Raw genomic sequence first — 27,350 nt, forward strand, 5'->3', positions numbered from 1 at the left:
CACCTGAAGTACAATAAAAAAAAAATTAAAAAAATAAAAAGATCTGGGGGGAGAGAGACATGTCTCTTCCCGGAATTACCAAACTGGAAGAATGTTTCTATGGGACTCAATGACTATCTTCCTCACCTCATTAAGAGAGGCTATCTGCAGGAGGAGGCCAACCAACAGACGACAGGTAGAGTGGAGAGACAGAGAGGTGCACGCAAAGTCCTAGTGATATCATCTGAGCCCCTGGCTCCAGCCAAGCTGAAAGGCTTATCCACCCCAACCCACCCTCTCAGCTTCCGAGTTACTAAACCAAACTCACTGCCATGGAGTCGATTCTGACTCATAGTGACTCTATTGGACAGAGTAGAACTGTCCTATAGGGTTTCAAACGAGCAGCTGGGGGATTCGAACTGCCAACCTTTTGGTTTGCAGCCTGAGCTCTTAACCGCAGTGCCGTAAAAGCCCCTTTTTCTTTAACCCAGTTATAGCAGCCGTCTTAGCACTTGCAGCCAGAGCTGATATTTAGCTAATTTGCACCTGTGTGGCAGCATCTATGGTTTGTGGTCAACATCTGTCCTGATTGTGGTGTGGTTGTTAGTTGGGAATACAAAGGAGCAGCTGTCTGGCTTCTCTAAAAAAAAAAAAGAACAGCTCAGTGAAAGCCCCTGTTGGGCCACCTTGTCATACATATGGATGGAAACAAATTGACGAAGGGGAGGGTTGACATTTACCTCCACATGCTGGATACAGCTGTATCTCTGTTCCAGTCCAGGCCTTGTTACACAGACACACAGCAATCTGATCTCTGTTAAGTCCTGTTAGCTGAATTTCCATTTAGGCAATTCCTGGAGAAGAGTTGTGGTGGTGCTTGGTGGAGCACAGCAGGACGGTAACAAAGACCATTAGAGTGCGTGAGAGGCAGACTCTAGGCAGTGTGGGGAATGATGGCCAGCTCTGGAAAGGGATTAAGATTAACTGGAACTTTCCTTAACAACCATGAGATGGGTTTCCTTGGCTTTCTGGGGCCCCTCCTCAAGAAGCTCCTTGCCTCCACTTACGACTAGGCTGAGGGTATGGGGGAGTCTCTGCATGGTGCAAATGATTAACACACTCGGCTGCTAACCGAAAAGTTGGCGGTTTGAATCCGCCCAGAGGCATGTTGGAAGAAAGGCCTGGCAATCTAATTCTGAAAAATCAGCCACTGGAAACCCTATGGGGCACAGTTCTACTCTGACACACTTGGGGTTGCCAGGAGTCAAAGTCGACTCGATGGTAACTTCTGGAGGGTATGGATAATGTTGAAAAACAGGATAGGGGCTCCTCTTCTTCCCCCACTCGGGGCAGCACTTTGCGGGCCCATTCCTGCAAGGAGGGTAGACATTAGACAGGGGCTGTGATTTGCAGCCTGTCAGGAGAATGAAAGGCTCGATGCATTGCTTCCTCCTGGCCCCAGCCAGGATGGGGAACAGCAGTGCCCTTGTGTCCCGGCTCAGCCCATCGTGTTACCTCCTCAAGAGCTTGTGCAGGTTTGTTTTCCAGGCTCCTGAAACATCTGTCTGGGGCTTTGCAGAGTCCCATTTATATTCCTTGCTTTGGCTCTTACTTAATTTACGATTTTGCTACCATCATCAGGAAGGCTCTGGGCAAAAGCAATGGCAACTCAGTGACTATAGATGAGAGGCCCAGGGGTCTTGGGAAATTCAGCTTGGTCGGGGGAAATAGAGAGCAGAAGGTAACCAGGGGAGGCATTTTAGTTCTGTTAATCCCAAAAGCATTTTTACCAATAAAAATTGAGGTAACATTGGGCTAGAATAAATAAGGGCTATTACAAACAGAAGTTGTATGGGTCTGCTAGGAAAATGAACATCTGGAAATTCCTGGGAAAAGCCAGTCTAAGATCTGTATGCTGTGGACCTCTGAGTAAAGACAGAATTGGCTAGCAGATACCTCTGATTAAACAGATTATAAATGGAAATGGTGGTAAAAATACCCTGAGAGAAAGGAAACCTTAAAGATGTTATTGATTTTACGGATTAAAAAGTAAATCACATCAGTGTGGTAAAGAAAACTTTCTTTCAGGATGATGGAATGGCCCAAACAGGGTGACAGGTCTGTTACTGGAGGCACGTATGAAGAAAGGGTTCCCCAAAGTGCCTAGTGATGGGAGGGGTGCTGTTCAGAGATTACTTTCCTAATCTCAGACTTGCCAGGCAGTCTAGTGGTTCCTGGGGCCCTGGAAACTCCCCCGACCCTCTCTCTTGGGGCCCTGTTTGCACCAGCTGCCCTTCCCGCCTTAACCCCTGGCCTCACCCTCACCCACCTTCCAGCCACTGGTGCAGGTTGGCCACCACTGTCGTTCTGAGGACAGTTAACATTCTTGGATGATGGACCATCATCTCAAATGCTGAATGAATGAGAATCTCCTTTCTTCCTGTCCTTCTCTCCCAATTCAGGTCTACTTTTGTGTGTTATTTTGGACAATAGCACCTCTGTTCTCTCAATCACCCAGATTTGAAACAACCAAGTTACTTTTTACTCTTCCTTTATTAATCCTATCCCCCAACTCTCCCTCACCAGACAGATACAATGAGCTGGATCAATTTTCCCTTCAAAATATTTCTGTCATCTCAAATTAGAGTTTCAGAAAATGTACATTGGAAGCTTTAGGCCCATGTATCCAACTGCCCAATGGACATTTGCTCTTGGTCTCAGAATTTGCTCAACTTCATCAAATTGGAGCTTATCAACTTCCTCACAAGCTTGCCTCTTTCCAGTATTCCCCCATTTCAGTGAACAGTATTCCCATCTACCCAGGGAACCAAACCAGAAACCTTGGGACCATCCTTCACTCCTCCTCCTTCACGCTTCATCCAGTTATCACCAAGCCCAAAGAATTCTACTTCTACATAGTGTCTCTATTCCCACCACTACTCGCCCAGGAGGCCATCACTATCTCTCAAATGGCTTACAACTTTCTGAGAGCTGATGTTCCTGCCTCACCTCTTGGCCCTTTCCAATCCTTTTCCACAATACAGCCAGACTGATTGTTTTTAATAAAGCACAAATCATATCACTCTTTCTTAAAACCCTTTATTAATTCCCTACTGTCCTACACGCTCTACCTCCCACACACCGTCACCACTTGCCTCTCTAACCTCATCACTCACCACTTCCTCCTTATACTCAATGCCCCAGCTATTCTGAATTTCTCCTCGTTCCTCAAAATCACTGTGCTTTTTCTTGCCTCCAGGCCATTGCTCATCCTGTTCCTTCTGTCTAGAACACTGTTCCCTCCACTTTGCCTAGTTAATTCCTATACATCCGTTAGGTCAACTTACAGTGTAATTCTTCTGGAAACTATTTTGTGGCATATTTTTCAAAGATGGCCACAACAATCTGTCTCATACTACACTGTTCTTTGGAGCCCTGAGACACATGTAGCAATGCAACTATTCTGAGGCCATCACACTGTGAGGAAGCCCAGGCCACGTGTAGCTGCTCCCCTCTGCCCACGCACCAGACATGTAGGTGAAGACACGTCCAATGATTCCAGCCCCCAGCCCATCGAGTCACCCCAACCACTCAAGTCATACTGACTGAGGTCCAGACATTGTGGAACAGAGAAGAATTGACCCCATTGTGCCCTTCCTAAATTCCTGACCCACAAATTCTGTGAGTACAATGGTGTTGTTAGCTGTCATTGCATCAGCCCCGACTCATGGCAACCCCATGTGTGTCAGAGTAGAACTGTGCTCCTTAGGGTTTTCAATGGCAGATTTTTCTGAAGTAGATCACCAGGCCTTTCTTCCAAGACATCTCTGGGTATACTTGGACCTCCAACGTTTCAGTTAGTAGCCTAGTGCTTAACTGTTTGCACTACCGATGGACTCCCATAAGCCTAATAAACTGGTGGCATTATATCACTGGAGTTCCTGGGTGGTGCAAATTGTTAACACACTCAGCTGCTAACCGAAAGGTTAGAGGTTCAAGTCTACCCAGAGGTGCCTCAGAAGACAGGTCTGGTGATCTCCTTCCAAATAATCAGTCATTGAAAACTCTATGGAGCACAGTTCTACTCTGACACACATGGCGTCACCACGAGTCAGAATTGACTAGATGGCAATGGGTTTATTATGTCACTATGTTTTGGGATAATTTGTTATCCAGCACTAGTAACTGCTATATACCTTCCCTGGCCACACACGTCTGGATTAGGCTTCCTTTCTCTGGACTCCCATGACATCTTGTACCTTTCCAATCCTAACTTTCCACACCGAGTTATCATTGCCGGCTTGCTCATCTCTAGATATTAAGTCTCTGAAGGCAGAGACCACATTTATCTTATATATCTCTATGTCCTCAGCACTCTGTACAATGCCTGGTTCAAAATAGGCAATCAATACCTAATTGTCCAGCAAATCTTGAATAACAGTACAGCCAGAAGAACACTAGAAGATTTGCCTGCAGTATCATACAACAAGAAAAACAGCCCAGAATGTTTACCCAGTGAATCGGATGTGCCATTCTCACGTGTGGAGGAGAGCACCTCAGGTCTGCATGGGGTAAGAAGAGCCTAGGCCAATTCCACTCTAAAAACCGACTTCCAATTTGTGCACTTCTCATGAAAGGAAGACAAGCTGTGCCCTGGAAGGAAGACCTGGGTAGCAGAAATGCTAAAAGGTCAGGGCTATATCTCTTGGTGGCACATTACACTGTGAGTTTAGACCACAAAGGGACTCAGAGAGAGAAATGATATCTGGCTGACCTTTATCTAAGGCCTGAAATTAATTATTAATCATGGAGCCTGACCCAAATCTATTGAGGTTAGAGCTGAATCTTGTTTTCAACAGAGGCCTTTATGATGCTCCAAAGATCTAGGGAAAAGGGCCGGGGTATCAAACAAGAGAATGATTAAAGGATCAGGAAGATTTCTTTACTGGAAAAGGAAAAATTAAAGGAGTTTAACTAAGGAGTCAAGGTTTTATTCAGGGAAACTGGATGGAAATATAAACACTTTAATTCATTGGTCAGGTAAAAACTAGAAATATGTGTGTGTGTGTGTGTATTTATTTATTTATGTATTTTTATTTCCTGATTAGAACTAGAGATAATGGATTAAAAGTGTGTTTTATGATATGTAAAATAGTTATTATTATCAACAACAGCAACATTGAAGTAAATCAGACAAGGGAGCTGGAATATTAGAATCAAGATTTCCCTAAGAGTTATTTAATTCCTTAGAATGAGACCTAGAAATTCGATGGAAAAAAAAACAAAACACTATTTTGACAAAAAAGAATGATCCTGAAAACCTACTGGGATTTTCCACTCTCCAGTTCCCTGAGTCTTCTTTCTCAAAAGCTCTAGTCTAAAAAGTAAGTTATCAATAAAATAACCAATTCTGACAAATGCAGGAGAGACATACTTGCTATAACACACTCTAAAATCAAAGAGGACTGGGGTCTCACAGATATTTAAGAAGATCCTTTAAAAAGTAAGCAAAGTAAAAATTTTCCGATTTCTTGAATATGTAAAACACGCACATGATAGAAAATTTAAGAGATACAAAAGAGTATAAAATACAAATTAAGTGTCCTCCTAAGAGTTCTTTTAAAGCTCAGTTTTCTTCTGAAAAATTAGAATCCTTGAATTGCCTTATTTTGGGTCTACTTCAAGAACAGCATTAGAAGTAATTTTCTGTGTTTGTACCAAGAAAAAAAAAATCTATTCAATCGATCTGTAGTGTTGTTATTATTACAGTCACTTTTATCTTAATTCAACCCTTCTTAATTAAGTTACTTTCCCTCCTCCCAACATTGTAAGACTTATGACCATGGCAAAATTCTACCACCTAGTGGAAAAACTTTCCACTCTGTACTCTAAATTCTTCTTAGAATTTAGAATATTGTACATTGTCTGTTAGCCATTAGCTACGTATGTAGATCACTCTTAAAACTTACTTTTAAGGCAATGAGCTCTTACAACACATCTAATCAATCAAAAATCGTATAAATTTTGGCCATAATGATTTCAGCAATGTTACCATTTCTACATAGAGAGCAATGACTGTGACCTATAGAGATCTACCTTTATTGTTGGGACTTTTTTCCATGTTTGTGTTCATTTAGTGTCGATATCATCAAGATCTAGGCACAAGTCGGTGACATCAGGCACAGTTTTAATCTCTTGCACAAATTAAGCACTATAAAGTTACATCCACCTCTGTCTATAGGAATCCGTCTATTTGAGAAAGGACCATGTTTTCTACCTGATCTTTCTCTTCCCTGAATTCCCTGAAGCACAGTCTCATTCTTTCAGTAGATTTTCAGGTTGCATTTTATAGACAACAATTGTATATTTGTTCATAGATGTGGATATTCCAGTACTTTATTTAGTTTGGCTACCCCATCTCAGGCAATAGCCCTGCAGGCACAAAACCTGCTGGAGGATCTGAGGGTCTGACTAAGGCAAAAAAAGAAGTGGAGGAGAACGGGAAAATGATAGATTTCCTGGGAGACCTCAGTCCATTCCAGCACTAAATCAACATGAGTTGGCATCAAAAGAAAAATAAGATCTCTGCATGGTTCTGCTTTTCCCTCTTTCTTCCAGATGGAATCTTAATAATCATCCCATCACTGAGCCCAGACCATGATGACCTCAGATAAGGTAAAAAAAACCCTGCTAACAGGGACACAGGAATAATACTTCCCGAAGTCTAAGTTCTAGCCCTATATGTGACCCTCTCTGTTGGCTTGAGTACTCAGGTGCTTGCACATGTCTCTTGGCATTGGGTTCATCCAGCTTGGAATTCCTGCACCATGAAAAAGAGTGTTGTATTTCCTCAGATCATCATCTACTTTCACATTTCACACTATAGAAACTATCTAACTCAACTCCCTACCCAATATATGAATGCTCTGTATCTAAAGCTGAAACATTTTCTTCCTACCACCTCAGTCAATGAAAATGCTGGCTGTCCCCTGCCAATATAGACCCCCTATCTGCCTTGTTACATGGAGCCTTAATCTTTTCTGGATTATTTTGTCTTAATGAGGAGATGAGATCACAATACCCTCTTCTCTCTTCAACTCTCACCCTCTGAAGCCAATACCACACCACACTCTCTGAGTCACCAACACCAATGTCTACCTACATTCAGGATTTATGTCCTTGCTTGTGACAGCTCTCAGTCCAAACAAATATTGTCTCCCATCATTTAATATCCATGTTAATGACTCTTTGGAGTCTTCATTTCTCAATAAATTTGTAGAGTGAATCCAGATTGAGACATTTCCAGGGCAAGGGCAATGGGGGCAGGGGAGAGGGGTAGGTAGTTGTAAGGCAGCTGAAGGCTTGATTACTGAATTTTTACACAAATAACACTGCCTTCAACATTTGTTTGCCAACTGTGCCCTCGCCCTTTGAAGTATTTTCATAAGCACCTGCTATGCCAATTTTTTTTACATGTTGCTGTAAAAAAGATAAGCATAGCACACTTACGAAAATACCTTGGGGGGCGGGGAGGGAGGGCTCAGTTGGCAAACAAACATAGAAGGCACACATTATTTACATAAAAATATGGTAGTCACCATTTAGGGTATCTGCCTAACTCATAATGAAACCCTTTCTCTGAGAACTACCCTCCAGAATCCATGTTTGTATAATGTGATCCACACCTCAATTCAGTCACATGTGATTGAACCAGAAATTATCGGTCACCTGATGCAAGCTGGGCCACAGATTCTCCTAGAAATCTGGAATGTGGTTCAAAGAGAGCGAGATTGTTTCCGGAACTAAGGACATACAAATTCAGAAGCAACCAGGAAGTTATTCTACAGTGAAGCAGAGGTTGGTCTGCAGAGAAAAAAGAATAAAGCCGATGTCAAAAGGGGTGAATATCAGATTGCAGTAGTGGTTGAGGAATGGATGGGATATTAAACAATAAAACACAGTGAGTATGGCCTAATTATTTTGAGAAGCCCAGACAGAAGGAGGTTAAGAAAGAAGATGACTACTAGAGGGGTAACAGGAGAGGGTTTTATTAAGATAAGAGAGACTTTAATGGGTATCAAGAGGAAAAGATGGAACTAGCAGAAAAGGATAGATTTACTGGATGAAACATGGTCTCAGGTTAGGAAAAGGAAATTGGGATCAAGGGTAGAGGGCAGATCTTAAAAGTGACATTCATCTGAATCTGAGTCCTAAGGAAAAGCTATAAATTGGAGAGAGGTGTAGGTAGTCTGTAGAGAGGCAAGCCAGACATCCAGAGAAACCATTCCGATGGCTTCAACATTTTCCTGAAGGTAAGATGACCAACCATCCCAAATAGCCTGAGACTGAGGGGTCAGATTCTTGTCTGCTGAAGGACATGCCCTCCCTCCCCTGAACATTTCCAGCTCTTACTGTCTGGTCTTTTGTTGTTGTTGTTAGTTGCTATCAAGTCATTCCAACTCATGGTGACCCCAAGTGTGCAGAGTAGAACTGCACTCCACAGGGTTTTCAAGGCTGTGAACTTTCGGAAGCAGATCACCAAGCCTTACTTCCAAGGCGTCTCCAGGTGAATTTGAACTGCCAACCATTCCTGGTTAGTCATCTGGTGCTTAACAACTTGCACAACCCAGGGAATACCATGCCTATGTACTGTTCTGTCACTGTGTTCTAATCTCGCTTCCCTACTTAGAAGTAAACTCCCTGAGGGAAGCACCTCTGAGTGGTGAAAAGACGTTAGAGCTTAATGAGTTCCTATCGCTCCACTGGAAGATACTTCCAGAAGAGAACAAAAATTAAAGTCCCTTTGGGCAGACCTTCCTAAAAGTGAGGTCAGAGAGCCCTCTTCCAGAGAAATTCCAAAATCACTAAAAGAACTATCAGATCCACACAAGAGCCAAAAGAAAACCTCCCCTTGGCCTCAAACCCCTGCACTCTCCTCTTTCTTTGAATAACAGTAAAAATAATGTTGTTGTTGGGTACCATCGAGTCAGCTCCGACTCATAGCAACCCTATAGGACAGAGTAGAACTGCCCCATAAGGTTTCCAAGTAGCAGCTGGTGGATTTGAACTGCCAACCTTTTGGTTAGCAGCTGAGCTCTGGGAACTACTACACCACCAGGGCTCCAATAAAAATAATAGCCACTCCTTTGTTGAGTGCTTACCAAGTGCTAGGCAACATCTTGTTCAATCTTCGCAGCAACCTTGTGATGTAGGTATTGTTCTCATTTTATAGATGAGGTGACCGACTCACAGAAAAAGTAAACTTATGCAAGTAAGGTGACACAGCTTATGAGCAACAGAGCCACATTCAAATGCACATCTTCCAACTCCAAAGCCTATGGTCTTCCCCACTGCCTATGTGGCCTTCCAGCCTGGTGGCCATGTCCCCTAGATGCAGTCCCCAGCTCTCCTATGTCTGATGCCAAGTTCATTCTCCCTCTAGCATCACAGACACACACACACTGTATTTATCTTCTTTCTTCCTTTTCAAATTGACCTCGTTCTCCTGAAATAAACAACTACCACCAGATGTGCCTCCTCTCCTATTAGTGAGCACCACTGTCCTTTAAATTGCAAACCAGAAGCATTGCAGACAGCCTGAAAACTCTTCTCACTTTAATTGAATTAAACAAATTCACATTATTGAGCAATGTACTATACCCCGGGGATGTCCAGACCAGAAAGTCATAGAAAAGGTATGACACAAGAACACAATTACATGGCAAAATCAGAAAGGTTCAAATGAAGCTCTAGGCTCAAAGGAGAGTGAGATTGCATCAGGTTAAGGGGAGACATTCATGAAAGATTCTTTTGTGGTTTCTGCCAGTAATAAGGGAAGAACCTGGGTTTTCTATCATCTGTACTGAATGAACTGAATGTAAAGAAGGAACCTGAAAAAACTTTAAAGGCTGCCTAATGTCTTTTCCATCACTGTTTTTTTCTGAGTCTATAAGAAACTGCTTTTGAGCCCCTAAATGGATTTCTAGTAATTCAGAAATTGGCCCCAACTCATCAATATTAAAGAAATGTGTTAGGTTTTGGGGAGGAGTAGAATTCTAATTTAGTCTGTTTATGGCAAGATTTTAAAATCATGTTAGATTGTGAAAAATTGAACGTTTTTAGCATTTGAGAAGCCATACTTAAATTATTAACTGTTTTTTAAATTGTTTGGTCTGCTCCATTTGTTCGTCAGATAATATATGCTCTGTGGCAGCAGCACTCTGCATTTGGGGAGAACATTCCTGATGGAATGAGCCTGTTACAATCCATTTCTTCGTGGATTCATGCATGAATAACGAATCATGTTTCAAAATTTAAAAGGGGATGTGAGAGTTGGAGGCAGCCAGGAAACAAAGAAAAATTGGGAGCATGACTTCCTTTCCCTAAATTCAATGCTATGCTTCTCACAGCCCATTCAGTCATCTACCCGGGAAGACATGAAATACCACGTTTTTAAATGCTGACTCCTTATAGGGGGCTGTCTATTTCACACCATGGCAGCTTTCTCTGCCCTTATTCACCTCCACATCGTACTCCCAACATTGCTAGCCTAAAAGCAAATGTCTGCAGAAAAATCCCTAGACAGTCTGATCAGCCACATTAACCTGGAAGGAAAAAATCAAGAGAGCAAAGGGAGAGGCAGCGCCGACATGGCACTATAGACAGAAGCACCATGCCATCCCTCTGTAGCAAAAACCCAAAAAACTAAGTAAAACAGATACAAATGTCAATCCTGGAACCCTAAGCACCAAATGAAGGAATAAAGAACTTGATCAATCACTGAATGGAATAAGAAACTGACAGAGTATAGCATCAGTCAGATACCAACCTAGATAATGAACCCTCAAGGAAATCAGAGAGGTCAATCTGTAAAAGACAACAACATCAGAACAATAAAAGAGGGAATAAATGGCATAGGTATAGAACTTTCAAATGGAGAAAGTTACTTAATGTTATTAAGTAATAAAAGACTGGTTTAAACTTAGGAAGATGGGGTAAATTTCAAGGTAACCACAAAGAAAGTTAACAAACCTACTCATCAAAATAAAAATAAAGAAGAAAAACATAAAAGTCTCAGTAATCACAAAATCTACAAAAACAAAAGAAAGGAAAAAATAATCCGCAAACAAAAGGAATTCAGCACAAGAGGAACAGAGAAAACATCAACATCACAGAAAAAAGCACTACAGAATGACAGCAATAAACTCACACCTATCAATAATCACACTGAATGTAAATGGCTAAATGCACCCATAAAGCCACAGAGAGTGAAAGAATGAATAAAAAAAAATAGGACCCATCAATATACTGTCTACAAGAGACACACCTTAGAAACAAAGACATAAATTTATTAAAAATCAAAGGATGGAAAAAAATATGCCAAGCAAACCGCAACCAAAAAAGAGCAGGAGTGGCAATACTAATCTCAGATAAAATAGACTTTAAAACAAAATCCACCATAAAAGACAAAGAAGGACGTTATATAATGATTAAAGGGACAATTCACCATGAAGACATAACCATAATAAATATCTATGCACCCAATGGCAGGGCTCCAGAATACATAAAACAAACTCTAACAGCACTGAAAAGAAAAATTAACAGTTCCACAATAATAGTAGGAGACTTCAACATGCCACTCTCGGTAAAGGACAGAACATCTAGAAAGAGACTCAACAAAGACACAGAAGATCTAAAGGCCACAATCAACCAACTTGACGTCACAGACATATATACAGCATTCCACCCAACAGCAGCAAAGTACATTCTTTTCCAATGCACATGGAACATTCTCTTAGGCCACAAAGCAACCCTCAATAAAATCCGAAACATTGATATAATACAAATTGTCGTCTCTGATCACAATGCCATAAAAGCAGAAATTAATAACAAGAAGAGCAAGGCAAAAAATCAAATACATGGAAACTGAATAACACCCTGTGTAAAAACTTTTGGGTAAGAGAAGAAATCAAAGATGGAATAAAAAAATTCCTAGAATCAAATGAGGATGAAAACACATCATACCAAAACTTTTGGGACACAGCAAAGGCAGTGGTCAGAGGTCAATTTATAGCAATAGATGCACACTTCAAAAAAGAAGGGACAAAATTAAAATGCTAGCTACACAACTTGAACAAATAGAAAGAGAACAGCAAAAGAAGTTCACAGCCACCAGAAGAAAGGAAATAATAAAGATCAGAGCAGAAATAAATGAAATAGAGAACAAAAAAAATAGAATCAACAAAACCAAAATTTGGTTCCTTGAAAGAATTACCAAAATCAACAAACCATTGGCCAAATTGACAAATGAAAACAGGAGAGGATGCAAATACCCAAATAAGAAATGAAATAGGGGACATTACAACAGACCTAACTGAAATAAAAAGGATCATAATAGAGTACTATGAAAAACTATACGCCAACAAATTTGAAAACCTAAAGGAAATGGACAAATTTCTAGAAACAATACTTACCTAAACTAACACAAACTTAAGTTGAAAATCTGAACAGACCCATAACAAAAGAAGAGATTGAAAAAGTAATTAAAAAAACTTCCAACAACAACAAAAAAAACCTGTCCCAGATGGCTTCACTGGAGAATTCTACCAAACATTCAGAGAAGAGTTTACACCAGTAATATTCAAACTATTTCAGAACACAGAAAAGAAAGAAGTACTGCCAAATTCATTCTAGGAAGCTAGCATAACCCTGATAACAAAACCAGGCAAAGACACCACAAAAAAAATTACAGAGCAATATCTCTCATGAATATAGATGCAAAAATTCTCAACAAAATTCTAGTCAATAGAATTCAGCATCACATCAAAAAAATAATACACCACAACCAAGTGGGATTCATATCAGGTATGCAAGGATGGTTCATCATTAAAAAATCAATCAACACAATCTACCACATAAATAAAATAAAAGAATCACATGATCATCTCAATGACACAGAAAAAGCATTCTACAAAGTCCAACACCCATTCCCAATAAAAACTCTCAGTAAAATAGGTATAGAAAGGAAATTCCCCAACATAATAAAGGGCATCTATACAAAACCAACAGCCAACACCATTCTTAATGGAGAGAGGCTGAAAACATTCCCCTTGAGAACAGGAACAAGACAAGGATGCCCTTTATCACCACTCCTATTTAACATTTTGCTGAAAGTCCTAGCTAGAGCATTATGGCAAGAAAAAGAAATAAAGGGCATCCAAATTGGTAAGGAAGAAGTAAAACTGTCCTTATTTGTGGATGATATGATACTGTACATAGAGAACCCAAAAGACTCCATGAGAAAACTACTAGAACTAACAGAAAGATTTAGCAGAGTAGCAGGATACAAGATAAACATACAAAAATCAGCTGGATTCCTATGCACCAATAAAAAGAATGATGACAAAGAACTTGGGAAAACAATACCATTTATAATAGCCTCTAAAAAAGTAAAATACTTAGGAATAAATCTAACCAGGGATGTAAAAGACCTATACAAAGAAAACTACAAAACACTACTGCAAGAAACCAAAAGAGACCTACATGAGTGGAAAAATATACCATGATCATGGATAGGTAGACTCAACATTGTGAAAAGTCAATTCTACCCAAAGCAATCTACAAATACAATGCAATCCCGATCCAAATACCAACAGCATTCTTAAAAGAGATGGAAAAACTAATCATTAACTTTATACAGAAAGGAAAGAGGCCCCAAATAAGTAAAATACTATTGAAGGAGAAGAATAAAGTAGGAGGACTTGCACTACCTGACGTTAGACCTACTATACAGCTACCGCAGTCAAAACAACCAGGTACTGGTACAACAACAGACACCTTTGACCAGTGGAACAGAACTGACAACCCAGATGTAAATTCTCTACCTACAGCCACCTGATCTTCAACAAAGGCTCAAAGTCCATCAAATGGGGAAAAGACATTCTTTTGAACAAATAGTGCTGGCAAAACTGGATGTCCATCTGCAAAAAAAATGAAATAGGACCCATACCTCACACTATACACAAAAACTAATTCAAAATGGATCAAAGACCTAAATATAAAACCAAAAACTATAAAGATCTTAGAAGAAAAACTGGGATCAGCGCTAGAGGCCCTAATACACGGCATCAACAGTATACAAACCATAATTAACAACACACAAACTCCAGAAGATAAGCTAGATAACTGGGATCTTCTAAAAATTAAACATTTATGCTCATCAAAAGATGTCACCAAAAGAGTCAAAAAGAGAACCTACAGACTGGGAAGAAATGTTTGGCTATTACAAATCCAACAAAGGTCTAATCTCTAAAATCTACAGGAAAATCCAACACCTCTACAAGAAAAAGACAAATAATCCAATTAAAAAATGGGCAAATATGAACAGACACTTCACCAAAGAAGACATTCAGGCGGCTAACAGACACATGAGGAAATGCTTGCGATCACTACATTTGAAAAATGCAAATCAAAACCACAATGAGATACCATCTCACCCCGACATTACTGGCATGAATCAAAAAAGCAGAAAATAACAAATGCTGGAGAGGCTGTGGGGAGATTGGAATTCTTATGCACTGCTGGTGGGAATGCAAAATGGTACAACCATTTTGGAAAACAATATGGTGCTTCCTTAAAAATTTAAAAATAGAAATACTATATGGTCCAGCAATCTCACTCCTAGGAATATACCCTAGAGAAATAAGAGCCATCACACAAATAGACATATGCACACCCATGTTCATTGCAGCATTAGTCACGATAATAAAAAGATGGAAACAACCTAAGTGCCCATCAACAGATGGATGAATAAACAAACTATGATACCTACACATAATGGAATACTATGCAACAATAAAGAACAATGATGAATATGCGAAACATCTCACAACATGGATGAATCTGGAGGGCATTATGCTGAGTGAAATAAGTCAATCAAAAAAGGACAAACACCATATGGGACCACTATTATAAAAACTCATGAAAAGGTTTACACACAGAAAGAAACAATCTTTGATGATTAGAAGGGAGGGGTGGAGAGGGAAAAACACTAAATAGACAATAGATAAGTGGTAACTTTGGTGAAAGGTAAGACAGTACACAATACTGGGGAAGCCAGTACAACTTGACAAGCTTCATAGACACATCCAAACTCTCTGAGGGACCAAATTACTGGGCTGAAGGCTGGGGACCATGGTCTCAGGCGACTTCTAGCTAAATGGGCATAACATGATGTATAAAGAAAATGTTACATCCTACTTTGGTGAGTAGCGTCTAGTGTCTTAAAAGCTTGTGAGTAGCCTTGTAAGATACTCCACTGATCCCACCCCATCTGGAGCAAGGGAGAATGAAGAAAAACCAAAGGCACAAGGGGAAGATTAGCCCAAAGGACTAATGGACCACAACTACCACAGCCTCCACCAGACTGAGTCCACCACAACTAGATGGCGCCCGGCTACCACCACTGACTGCTCTGACAGGGATCACAATAGAGGGTCCCGGACAGAAATGGAGAAAAATGTGGAACAAAATTCAAACTCACAAAAAAAGACCAGACTTACTGCTCTAACAGTGACTGGAGAAAGCCCAAGAATATGGCCCCCAGATACACTTTTAACTCAGTACTGAAGTCACTTCTGAGGTTCACCCTTCAGCCAAAGATTAGACAGGCCCATAAAACGAGACTAAATGGGCACACCAGCCCAGGGGCAAGGACAAGAAGGCAGGAGGAGACAGGAAAGCTGGTAATGGGGAACCCAAGGTCAAGAAGGGGACAGTGTTGACGTTGTGAGGTTGGCAATGAATGTCACAAAACAATATGTGTATTAATTGTTTAATGAGAAACTAATTTGCTCTGTAAACCTTCATCTAAAGCACAATAAAAAATAATTAATTAAAAGAGAGAGATGGCACGGAACAAAAGTAAAAGCTTTCTTGAATTTTTTTCTAACCAGTTATGTGATTTCTTGTAGGTCCAATCTGATTTCTCCTCAGTGGTGAATGTAATTCAGAAAGGGGCGGATTATCCAATAAGCAAGGTGAGCACAGGCTTACTTGTGCTTACTTACTAATCTGTAGTGAACAATTTCACATGGGTTTCACTTTGATGTGGCGTGTTGAAACCCATGTGAAGTTGTTTAGATTAGCAAGTAAGAACCAGTAAGCCCTGTTTACCTTGCTTATTGGATAATCTGCCCCTGAACTCAGGTATAAGACAAATTTTGACCAAATTGACTCTTTTGCAAAGACAGAACACTCAGCTAAATTTAAGACATGTTTTATTTTCTTTGCAGTTTTTAGAATTTCACTACACTAAGTAAGAGCCAAGTCACTGCTCTTTGCAACCGGTTTTTTCCCCCTTGTGTGCAGAGGTTTGAATTAATCATTGGCCACAGTTCACGGTACAGGATCATCTTTGGTTTTGTTAGATTATTGTATATTTTGGCATTGATTGATTGCATTTTTTATCCCAGTGTCTCTGAAGAGCAGAGTTGTTTCTAAGTCATTTGTGACTGTTATATCAAAGAGGAGAGACATCTGACTATTCATAGACATTATTCTCAATCCCGAGGAACATCGACAGTCTCTTATCAAAGGATAGTAAAATTTAAGACAGGAGTTTCCTACTCAAAACAAAGACTTGGTGGGTTCTGAGGTCATTGGTGTGGGTAGATCTCAGGAAGGGGCAATTCTAATGTACAGCCAACCTAGTAGCTCTGCTTCTCTCAGCCTGCCTCTCCCAACCCTCCCAGGCAGTAAGTGGAGCAGAACCTTTGTCTAGACTCTCCTCAGATTCCTTACTCTTAGGGTTCCCCAGGTTCTTGCTCACAACTTTTGTTATCAGAATAGCCTTCTGGCCAACTCTTAAGACAAAGATTAGACTGGACTATAAGATATAAAATGATACTTTGGAAGAGTGTACTTCTTAGTTCAAGTAGATACATGAGACTAAATGGGCAGCTCCTGTCCAGAGGCGAGATGAGAAGGCAGAAAGGGACAGGAGCTGGTTGAATGGACATGGGAAATCTGGGGTGGAAAGGAGTGTGCTGTCACAGTATGGGGAGAGCAACTAGGGTCACATAGCAGTATGTGTATAAATTTTTGTATCAGATACTATCTTCAGCTGTAAACTTTCACTTAAAGCACAATTTTAAAAAAAAGAATAGCCTTCAGTGGTCCTTCAGAAAAGCTAAATCACCCCTTAAACTGGAGCCTAAAACAAACACATTGAGGAAACTGGACTTGAGGGACTGGAGGTAAGGGGATGGGATGGGATGCGAATGAGGAGAAAAGTAGTGAAGTGAGAGAGTGGAGGGTTCTGCTGAAGACAATTTATGGGTCCTTTGACAAGAGACTATTAGTGTTCCCTGGGGGCTAAAATTAAGGAGCCTGTAGCTGCTCTGCAGGAGAAAGATGTGGCAGTCTGCTTCCATACAGATTTACAGCCTTGGAAACCATAAGCGACAGTTCTACTCTATTCTATAGGGTCACTATGAGTCAGCATCGACTCAATGGCAGTGGATTTTGGGTTTGGTTTTGGGGGTTAAAATTAATGTCTCTAAATGGTCGGATATCCCCCTCTTTAATAATGTGGAGCAGCCTGGGATGAAAAGGCTCAGCTTCCTGGTGTGGCTACTGAGCTGCAACTTAGGAGACAGAGGGTACTTATCCCTTGGGGATAAACCAGGGTCATCTGGCCATGACTTTCTCTGTCAGTGGACAACAATCTCCAAAGTAAGCCTCTTGGACAAGAATAAAGCAAACCAGGAGGTTTCAAAACAACACAAAAATCATTTCTTTGTTCTTGCCAACAACAGCCTGAGGTAAAGGGAAGAATTTTGGTGTACATGTCACTTGGACTAACTGAGGTGGCTGAGAAAGTATTGCACAAAAACCATCCTGTTATTATCAATTCCTTTGGCTTAGAAATATAATTTTAATGAAAACAAGATCTTCCTGAGTCATGGTATATAAAAAATAAATTTATTCCAGCTTGAAATAATGACCTTATCTACATTCAAAAGAGAAGGATGAGCAAAAGAAACAGGTTATCAGACAGAACTGGAATCTATTGCCTCTGTGAATGAGTTTGCTCAAAAGAAGCCATGAAAAGGAAAAGGATTGTTAGGATAGTGAGCTATCTTTCCACCGAGTCAAGGAAGTGCATTCTTTTTTTAAAGAAGAGGAAAGATGACAATTTTTTTGTGGAAAGCCATGTGTCCACTTACGTGGTGAAAATAAAAGCTTCCCAGTAGAATTTTTTCATATGGAAAACAATACTGAAACGTAATTCTACTTTTTATGAAAGTGAAAAAGATTATTCAAAAAGCGATGAAAAACAATTCAGAACAAATAAGTCCACAAGTGAGCACACAGCATCTATTCTGTACCCAGGACTGTGCTGAACACTATAGAGGAACCAAGAGGAGGCTAAGGCATGATCCTTCTCCAAAGGACTCCCTGGTGGTGCAAATAAAATATGCAACCAGGAATAGAAGACAGGAGTTTCCCAATGTACACATCAAACAATCATCTGGGAAGCTTAAAACCAAAGAAAACAAAACAAAGCCAGATTCCTCGACCCTACCTTCTGAGATTCTGATTTAGCAAGCATGGAATGGAATTGGGAATCCGTGTTTTTAAAAACACTGCTGTGGTGATGGTGATTCTAGGAGTCTCTGGGTTAAGCGCTTGGCTACTAACCAAAAGGTTGGCGGTTGGATTCCCCCAGAGACTCTTCGGAAGAAAGCCCTGGCAATCTTTTTCCGAAAGGTCACAGCCACTGAATACCCCATGGAGCACAGTTCTACTCTGACCTACATGGGGTCGCCATGAGTCAGAAAGCAGCAACATTTATTGAGTACCTACTTTGTCTCTGATACTGTTTTAAGCCCTTTACCTTTATTACCTCTTTTAAGCCTCACGATACTATGAGATAGATTCTACAGTTATCCCATTTTACTGATAAAGAGGCAAAGAGGTTAACTTCTCCAAAGTCAGAGTAAGTGGTGGCATCAGATACGAAGCAGGCAGTTGAGTTCCTGAGCCCATGTTCCTAACCACTGCATTTAACTGCCATAAGACTACATGTAGCCCAGTCAATATTCTAAAACAGGTTCAAAGGAAGTTATTAATCGGCAAATCCAAACACCAGGAGCTGTGGTGACTGTAGTCCTCCAGGCTATTAGTGACCGGGGCGATGGTCAGGGGTGTCGCCATGGCTCCACCTGTGCCATGCAGGCAGGACAGTACAAATCATAAAAGATGGATCCAAAATGATCTATCAGATACTACTTCACGCTGTCAAAGTTATACATTTCTTGGGATAAAGGTCATTTATTACTGAGTATGAAACACACCAGTTACATAGGTAGAAAGGGAGAAAAAGCACAAGAGCAAGCAGATGAAAGGAAAGAAATGGTATTTATCAAGAGGTGTCACATCAGATCCTTAGTGGTTTCTGAAACAATGTTATAACAAATCCTAGTAAGAAGTGATTTTTGCCACACCTGGTCAACAGTTCAACAAGAATTTTCCAGTAAACACAAATTTCAGATTTAAAAATTTTCTACATGATATCTATCAATTTTAAGAAAATAAGTATGCAGTACAAATGCTTTTGCATGCAAAAATGTATAAATAAAATTCTTAGGTTTATTTCATTAAGTATTTACGGTTAAAAATGTATGCATGTGTTTAATTTTCAACTAAGCCCAAATAATTTTGATCAGCCCAAAATGACAGAATCACAATACATTCTTCGACTGACTTGCAGAATGTACTTATATTAAAGATTTTCTACGACTCATATGCTTTTTAAACTCATTTATTTGACATCATATCTTATGTCATATACTGTGTGCCTCACCTTTTGTGCGAAAACAAGTCAGATTCCAAATATTACAAATATACAATTTCCTACTTTAGTTTGCTATAGGTCACGTATCTATCAGTTTCTTCTAAATTAATCAGCAGGATATGAAAGGATTTATTTTCATGAGAAGCAAAGTAAATGAAGCTTACATAACTATATATTAAAATAAAATTCACACAACACAGAGCAGTTGAGCCACTCACCCTTTAAGACCTAGTTCAAAAGCTATTTCCTCCCTGAGATCCTCTCTTATCCCCATGCCACTCCACAACCCAGAATTGATTCTCTCTCCTCTCAACTCCTAGAGCAGCGTCTAGGCTTCTCTCTTAAAGCATTTATCATTTTTTATCGTATACTTTATTTATATACATCTCTGTCGCTCCCCACTTAAATGTAAGCACCTCTAAAGTAGGGTGGTTTGCCCAGAGTAGAAGCTCAATAAACATTAGTTGAATGAATTAAGCTTTTTCTTTGACTTCCCCATCACACACACACCTACTACACGTTTTCACAGCAAACACCAGATGACAACTAACTCTAATGTCCACCCATCCCCCGACCCTGGGGAATTATGAGTCAACTGAACAGAATCTCTTTTATTGAAGAGAGTGATCACCTGGTTCCCTTCTACACAGTATAATTAAATAAATAAAATTTTGCAGGAATTTGCAAAGATACACAAGGCATCATGAATCTGATCAGCACAGTGAAGTTGTTCTAATAACAAATTTCCTTTTGTAAGAGAAGTTGTATTAGCTGAATTTTCTTGCTTACTATCGATTCTCCTTCATGCCAGCCACCCTTAATCCCATTAAAGCTGAAAGACCCTACCTTTAAATGAGGCTGGGATAAGTTCACCCCTTTCTGACTGCTATCCCCAAACCCCAAGGCCTTAGAGTAGCTCCCATCCCTGTAGCAGAAAGAAGTCCCCAGAGCTGGGTTCACTATCCAGATAATCCGTCACCTTTGCAAATGCACTTTCTCAGGTCTTCACTCTCCACACCCCCAGTAACATAAGGAGAAATTCAAGGTGTTAGCAGTTGCTCTTGGACAACAATTTCTCTAGTTCTGTTCAGATTCCAGTTGGTTAAGGTGCTTTACGATCATGCTGTTGATCTTCTTAAGATCATCTATGTCCTTTGCCTCAGCTGTCAATCTTCTTGACACATCGTCCATCTTGCTTCCAGTTTGAACTTCAAAATGGAAAACAGATCATATTACATTGATTTCCAGCATGTTCCATCAGGACTCATCAGAGCCCCACATTGGTGCTCGGCTGAGCACTGAAAGGCACTCCTGGCAACTCCCTGCTCCAATATCCCATGTAGCTCAAAAGCCCAGGAGAGAAATCGCTGAAGACTGAAGCTACCTACCCAGTGAACTATCTTTACAACCTCCTGGTGCCAGCCTAGACTACCTTTGGCAGCTCCACGCAGATTTTGACAAGAAAGACACAGCTGTGAGCAACCGAGGGAAACTGCCAGCCTATCTGATTATTCCCCTACAAGTGACTGCTAGATTGTCTCATTCTGAGATCCATTCTCAGAAAAGGTTTTTCTGCTCTTCACTTGGGAAATGCCTTTCTTTGGGTTCCAGTCTATTTTGACATAGCTCTGCTGGTTCTGAATTACCAGCCCATAATGAATGTGTAATAATCGCCCCCCAGACCACATCTGAGAGCAGAGGCATAATACTTTCAAAATAAACAGAACCCCTGACAATACAGTAAGCTAGGGGCTGGAACATTTTGAGGTCTTCATATCAAAGTTAAAACTTTCAAGAAATGCAGCACAAAACCAGTACTTGTTATCTGAGCTCCTCATCATTTCCACTTCAGGCAGTTTTTTTTTCAAAGGCATCTTACAGGAACTAATGACATTGGTAACTTGCCACTGGGCTTAGCTGATAAACTAACCTCAGAGGGTAAACTAGATGTCAAAGGTTCACCTCCCAGCCTTGAGACAAATTGGCCACCCAGCAGCTGCTTCTCCCTCATGTCTGAAAATTATGTCAGCTGAATTATTGTCCCAGGCATAATGGAGGAGTTTTAATTGAGCTTTGCTGCAGAGCTAGACAGAGATACCACGTGCTTCTGGGGAACAGTGTGCAGCTAAGTTCATGACATGTATTCTCCTCTTGGGAACCTTCTACATCAAACACCAGAACGAAGAACCAGCCATGTTTGCCTAAGTGTGTTCCATATTACACTGATTCCAAAATGAATCCATGAAAAGAAAAAAGGGTTTCATGTGCAAAAATGTTAGAGAAAAATTATATGCCAACTTACCTCTTGGAAATTCACAAGAAGAAAAATCTTGAGCGTTATCTAAACCAACATTTCCCAAACTCATTTGATCATTAAAAAAAAAAAAGTTTTTATCAAGTTGACTCCATCTTCTGGTGACCCCATGTGTGTCAGAGTAGAACTGTGCTCCATAGGGTTTTTCAGGGGTTGATTTTTCAGAAGTAAATCACCAGGCCTTTCTTTCGAGGTGCCTTTGGGTGTACTCAAACTTCCAGCCTTTTGGTTAGCAGCCCAGCATGTCAATCATTTGCACCACCCAGGGACTCCCATTTGACCATAGAACCCTTTTTTTCCTTAAGGTAAAACTTAATAGCATACTATGGAAATAATATTCTGTGTAATTACAATGTTTGGCTACTAAAAACTCCTACCAGGGACAGATATCTGCAGTAATTTATTCTTGCTGTCCATTATTCTTCTTTAAAACAAAGATTGTGACAAAAGCAAAAGGCCCAAGGGTTTAATAAGAATGTAATCTAGTATAAAATAGTGGTATTTCTATTGTGTAAAAATGCCAGATTTATAAAGAATGCAAATTCTTGCGCTCCAGTTAAAAGAATACAAGTTTGCACTGAATCCCACTGAGAGCAAAAAGATTTCCTTGTTAAAAGAGAGCACAGGCCAAGTTCATTTACAGATGCCTGGGCCGACTCTAAGGAGCCCTGGTGGTGCAGTGGTTTAGTGTTCGACTGCTAACCGAAAGATCAGTGGTTCAAACCTACCAGCCACTCTACGAGAGAAAGATGTGGCAGGCTGCTTCTGTAAAGAGACAATTCTACTCTGTCCTAGAGGGTCGTTGTAACTCTAAATCCACTTGATGGCAATGGGTTTGGTTTGGTGGCAACTCTAGCCTTAGGCCAGGTTCAGGTTTGTCTGAAAAGCACAAAAACCTTTATTATTACTTCAGGAGAGTCTGTGGAGCACAAGGGAGCTCTAGTTTGAATCCCAGCTCTGCCTGTTATTTGCCAGCTGAAACGGGAGAAGTATACTGTCAGGCCTTAGCCTTTTCATCAATAAAAGAGAAATATTAGACACTACCTTGAGGGGTAGAGGAAGGATTTGAGATAACGAATTTTATGTGTCTGGCACAGAGTAATTGTTCAATAAAAAAATATTTATTCACATCTTCTTTGTTTCTTAATATGATTTTGCCCTCATTATGTAGCACTAGAAGCAAATATAAAATAAATCCTATTTATGCAAAAGAAATGTAATAATAGTGATGAGGTGCATGATCTTTGATGCAGGCAGGAGTGTCTTGGAGCCTCGATTCTGCACCTATTAACTTTGTGACCTTGGGCACATTAATTAAACTCTCTAAGTCTCAGTTCCAACGTTGGTAATACCAGGATAAAAATAAATCCTACACTATAGTTGTTATGAGGTTGTGAGCAAGTAGATATCAAGTGTTTAGCACAGTGTCTGGGACAGAGTAAGCATTCAGTTTATAGCATGTATTATTATCATTTCTCTTAATCTGACTGCTTCTCATCCCACATATATCAAGATAGAGACTGGGGAAGAGAGAATTTCCTTAGGGTTGCTCATATTTCTGTAGGAAAACTGAAAGTGTCCCAATAGTTGAACTCAGTCATTCCCCCAGGTGGGTATGGCATGATGATATGCAGAGCATTTATCTATGTTGGAACAGCATTTCAGAACAGTAACCCATGTGCTATTTCTGGTCCTATAGGTTCTGCTGCCACACCTCCCCAACTGATGGCAGGTGTGAGAGTCCCATTATTGTAAGGATAGCACACATTTTAGCTTCTAAGTGCAAAAGGACGTCAGTTGGGTGTGAGAAAGAGAAGCATGAAACATCACCCTCCCCGCCAAGTTCCCAGACTAGATAAAGACCTTCAAGCCAGTAGGGGAATGAGAGGGGTTAGAAGCAGCAAAAGGGTCACGCACTTTGCCCTCCCCTCTCCTCCAACCATCACCAACTCTACCTCCTCAAACCCTGAATGAAATGAAATTAAAGCCATTGCAAAGATGTATGCTCCACTTCTCATCTAGAATTTTGAAGGCTACAAGACCTATAAAGCATGAAAGGGCAGAAGGAATGGGAGTGTAGTGTATCAAGGCCGAAGGGTGTCAAAGCTGGCCTCCCCTCAGGCTCCTTCCACTTGGGAATGGAAATAATTCCAAATGAGGGTACAGACAGTGAGCTGAAGACTGGTGGGCTTGGTGGGAGGTGGCAATGTCCAGAAGGAGGGGAGGCATCAGCAGGGGGAAAGCACTTCACTCCCGTTGAAGGCAGGGAAAACCAAACCCACTGTGGTCAAGTCTATCCTAACTCATAGTGACTCCATGTGACAGAGTAGAATTGCCACCATAGGGTTTCCAAGGCTGTAATCTTCACGAGAGCCAGGACTTTCTCCCACAGAGCAGCTGGTGGGTTTGAACCACTGACCTTTGTTAGCAGCCAAGCACGCTCAACCACTGCACCACCAGGGCTCCTTCCAAGGCAGAGAGGAGGGTGGAATTGGAACCTCAGGGGACCTCCTGAGGAGGAGCTGATGTGAAAAGCCTGGGTCACCATTCAAAACCTGGGAGGGAGTTTTAAGCCTGAATGTGATTGCTATAGACCTGTATTACTAGAGAAATCAATGTACTGTTTTGAATTGAGAAAACCTGGAATTCACTAGAATAAGCTGCCTACCATTTGTAGCAGTGTTATAGAAATAATGTATATGTTTGTGAACTTCTGACACTGTGGGGTTACACACTGGCTTTGTAACCCAGTGACCCTGACCAGGTTCTTCTCTGGGTGGTGCAGAGTTAATGTGCTGGGCTGCTAACTGAAAAGTTGGAGATTCGAGTCCACCCCCTCGTGAGAAACGTCAGGCGAGATACTTTTGAAAAATCAACCGTTTAAAACCCTATGGAGCATGGTTCTACTCTGACACACATGAGGTCTCCATGAGTCGGAATCGACTCAAAGGCAACTGGGTGGTGGGTAGGTGGGTTGGTTGGTTGGTTGGTTATCCTGTCCCAGAGCAAGCGGGTTCACTAGAGGCATTTGCTCTACCTCCATCTTTCAGTTTAAGCATTCATTCCCGCAAAGCATTTACTTGTTACAGGAGCAAAGCTAAACAACCAGCTACAAAGTTAAGTGCATACAAGTAATGAAAAATATGCCACTGTTACTTACGTATTAGAAATATCACGAAGGAAACGAGGACCAGGCTGATAATCAGAATGATTATCAGCGCCACAAAGAACAGACCACGGCTTCCATTTCCTGAGTTACTGCCGAGGGCTGGGATTTTCTCCTCTAGAGCTAATGTGAAACAAACAAGAGTAACAACAAAAACTCCTCAGCATACAACCTGTTAGCAGGACTGAGCAGTACTCCACTGTTACAGCATGACCAATGGAAACACCCATTTCCCTCTGATCGCCCTGGAAGGTGGCTTATATTTTAGGAATGTCTTTGGGCCAGAGGCTCTTTATAATTGTTTAGCTTCTTCTATATTGGTATCCAAAGAAGAAGCAGGGTTACGCTATTTTCTTAGATCTGTTTGGAAAATTTCTTTGAAGGTTCTGGTAGCACTAAAGTAGCAGGACATGGATTTTTCTTTTGGGAAGGAATAAAGAAGTTAAGCGTTAAGAGTGAAGAAGGTTCTATTGCCCTCTTCCCAAGGTGACCCAGGAGTAAAACAGAGCTGGCTGTGGGACATCTACTGTGGGTGGAAGACTGAACAATCTGGATATCTCCCAGGGAACTCCTTTTATAATGGGAATAATCAGTTATGCCTACATCTGTTTTTAAAAAAATGGTCCTGATGTATTTTGGTTTCTTAAAGCTGTTCTCAGGAGCAACATGCTGTAGAAGCAAGATTCTTTAAAGTGTTTTGCAACTGAACAGTTTGGTTCACCTAAATCATCAATTGTCCCATTTGGTCACCATTTTGTAAGGCTTAAAACCATTGAACTCGTTGCCGTTGAGTTGATTTCGACTCATAGCAACCCTATAAGACTGAGAACTGCCCCATAGGGTTTCCAAGGAGCCACTGGTGGATTCGAACTGCCGACCTTTTGGTTAGCAGCCTGAGCTCTTAAACAAAGGCTCAGTTGCCTAATAACACCCAAATTAAATTGAGTAAAAAATGTGAGAACCTGAGGTGGTAGAGGTCGCTAAACTGATAATTTGTGTTTCCTCCTACTTTGCCTTGGATCTACAAACTGTGCTACTTGACTATGCCTTATGTACCCTGCTATGTAAGTACGACCTATACCACCCCCTCAACAGCTTTTGCTTCCTTATCAAAGCAAAAGCCATAGGTTGACACCCAAAGACCTACTTTTATTGAAACCGCAATAAAAACAGGTGAAAATTCGGACAAATTAAAATGAAGAAAAAAGCAAGAACTCAGAAAGGATTTGGAAGGGGACTGATATAGACATAAGTTGAGATACTAAGAGTTTAGAGTGCATACGAAATGAATGTCAAGTGGGCAATTAGTACCTGTGTTTGAACGTCAGCCTTTAAGCCAGAAAACATAGGGCTCAGAATGACCTGGCTGAGCTCATTTGTAATATGTAGGGGGCGAGATTACACATTTAGTATTTAGCGGGTTTTTGTTTTGCTTTGTTTTTTTCTTTTTTTTAATAACCCTTTAATTGGGGCATTTTGTAATTCATTAAGTAGAAAATGAAGTTAATGTTTTTGCCCGACAGATTTTTAATTTTTTTTTTAACTGGGCGCATGTGTTGAGTATTTTTCCCAGCGATCTGTTACAAGACCCCTCTAGGAAGTGTGCACCATTGGTGACCTGGCTGAGGTCACCAGAAGGCACAATAATAACCAAAAAGGCCAGAAACTCCACAGGGTCTTCTCAGAACTTTTGAAGATGAGCATTTAAGTCTTGCTTAGGAGCCAAGAAAGCCCATAATCCTGTCAGGTATTTAAAAAACAAAAGCAAAAATTGCCTAATAATATAGAAATCAACAACAGAAAAAGCAAGGAAAAAAATCAAACACATGGAAACTGAACAACACCTTGCTCAAAAACTACTGGGGTATAGACGAAATTAAGGATGGAATAAAGAAATTCATAGAATCAAAAGTGAAACAAAATACATCCTACTAGAACCTTTGGGACACAGCAAAAGCAGTGCTCAGAGGTCAGTTTATAGCAATAAATGCACACATCCAAAAAGAAGAAAGGACCATAATCAAAACATTAAC

The 27,350-nt window shown here is 40.7% G+C and overlaps 1 protein-coding gene across 1 annotated transcript in view; it reads right to left on the bottom strand.

Moving 5' to 3' along the window:
• Window positions 1-19,693: 19,693 nt before the first annotated feature.
• Window positions 19,694-27,350, bottom strand: part of LSMEM1 (leucine rich single-pass membrane protein 1) — a 9,279-nt gene continuing 1,622 nt past the window's right edge. Inside the window, exons 2-3 of the mRNA XM_004382578.2 lie at window positions 25,312-25,440; window positions 19,694-21,045 (exon numbers count right to left, since the gene is read on the bottom strand). Of these exons, the coding sequence (XP_004382635.2) occupies window positions 20,915-21,045; window positions 25,312-25,440 (260 nt within the window). The 3' untranslated portion in view covers window positions 19,694-20,914. The remainder of the gene's footprint in view (window positions 21,046-25,311; window positions 25,441-27,350) is intronic.

This window comes from Trichechus manatus, unplaced genomic scaffold (genome assembly GCF_000243295.1).
Source record: "Trichechus manatus latirostris isolate Lorelei unplaced genomic scaffold, TriManLat1.0 scaffold00096, whole genome shotgun sequence".
Classification (NCBI taxonomy): Eukaryota; Metazoa; Chordata; class Mammalia; order Sirenia; family Trichechidae; genus Trichechus; species Trichechus manatus.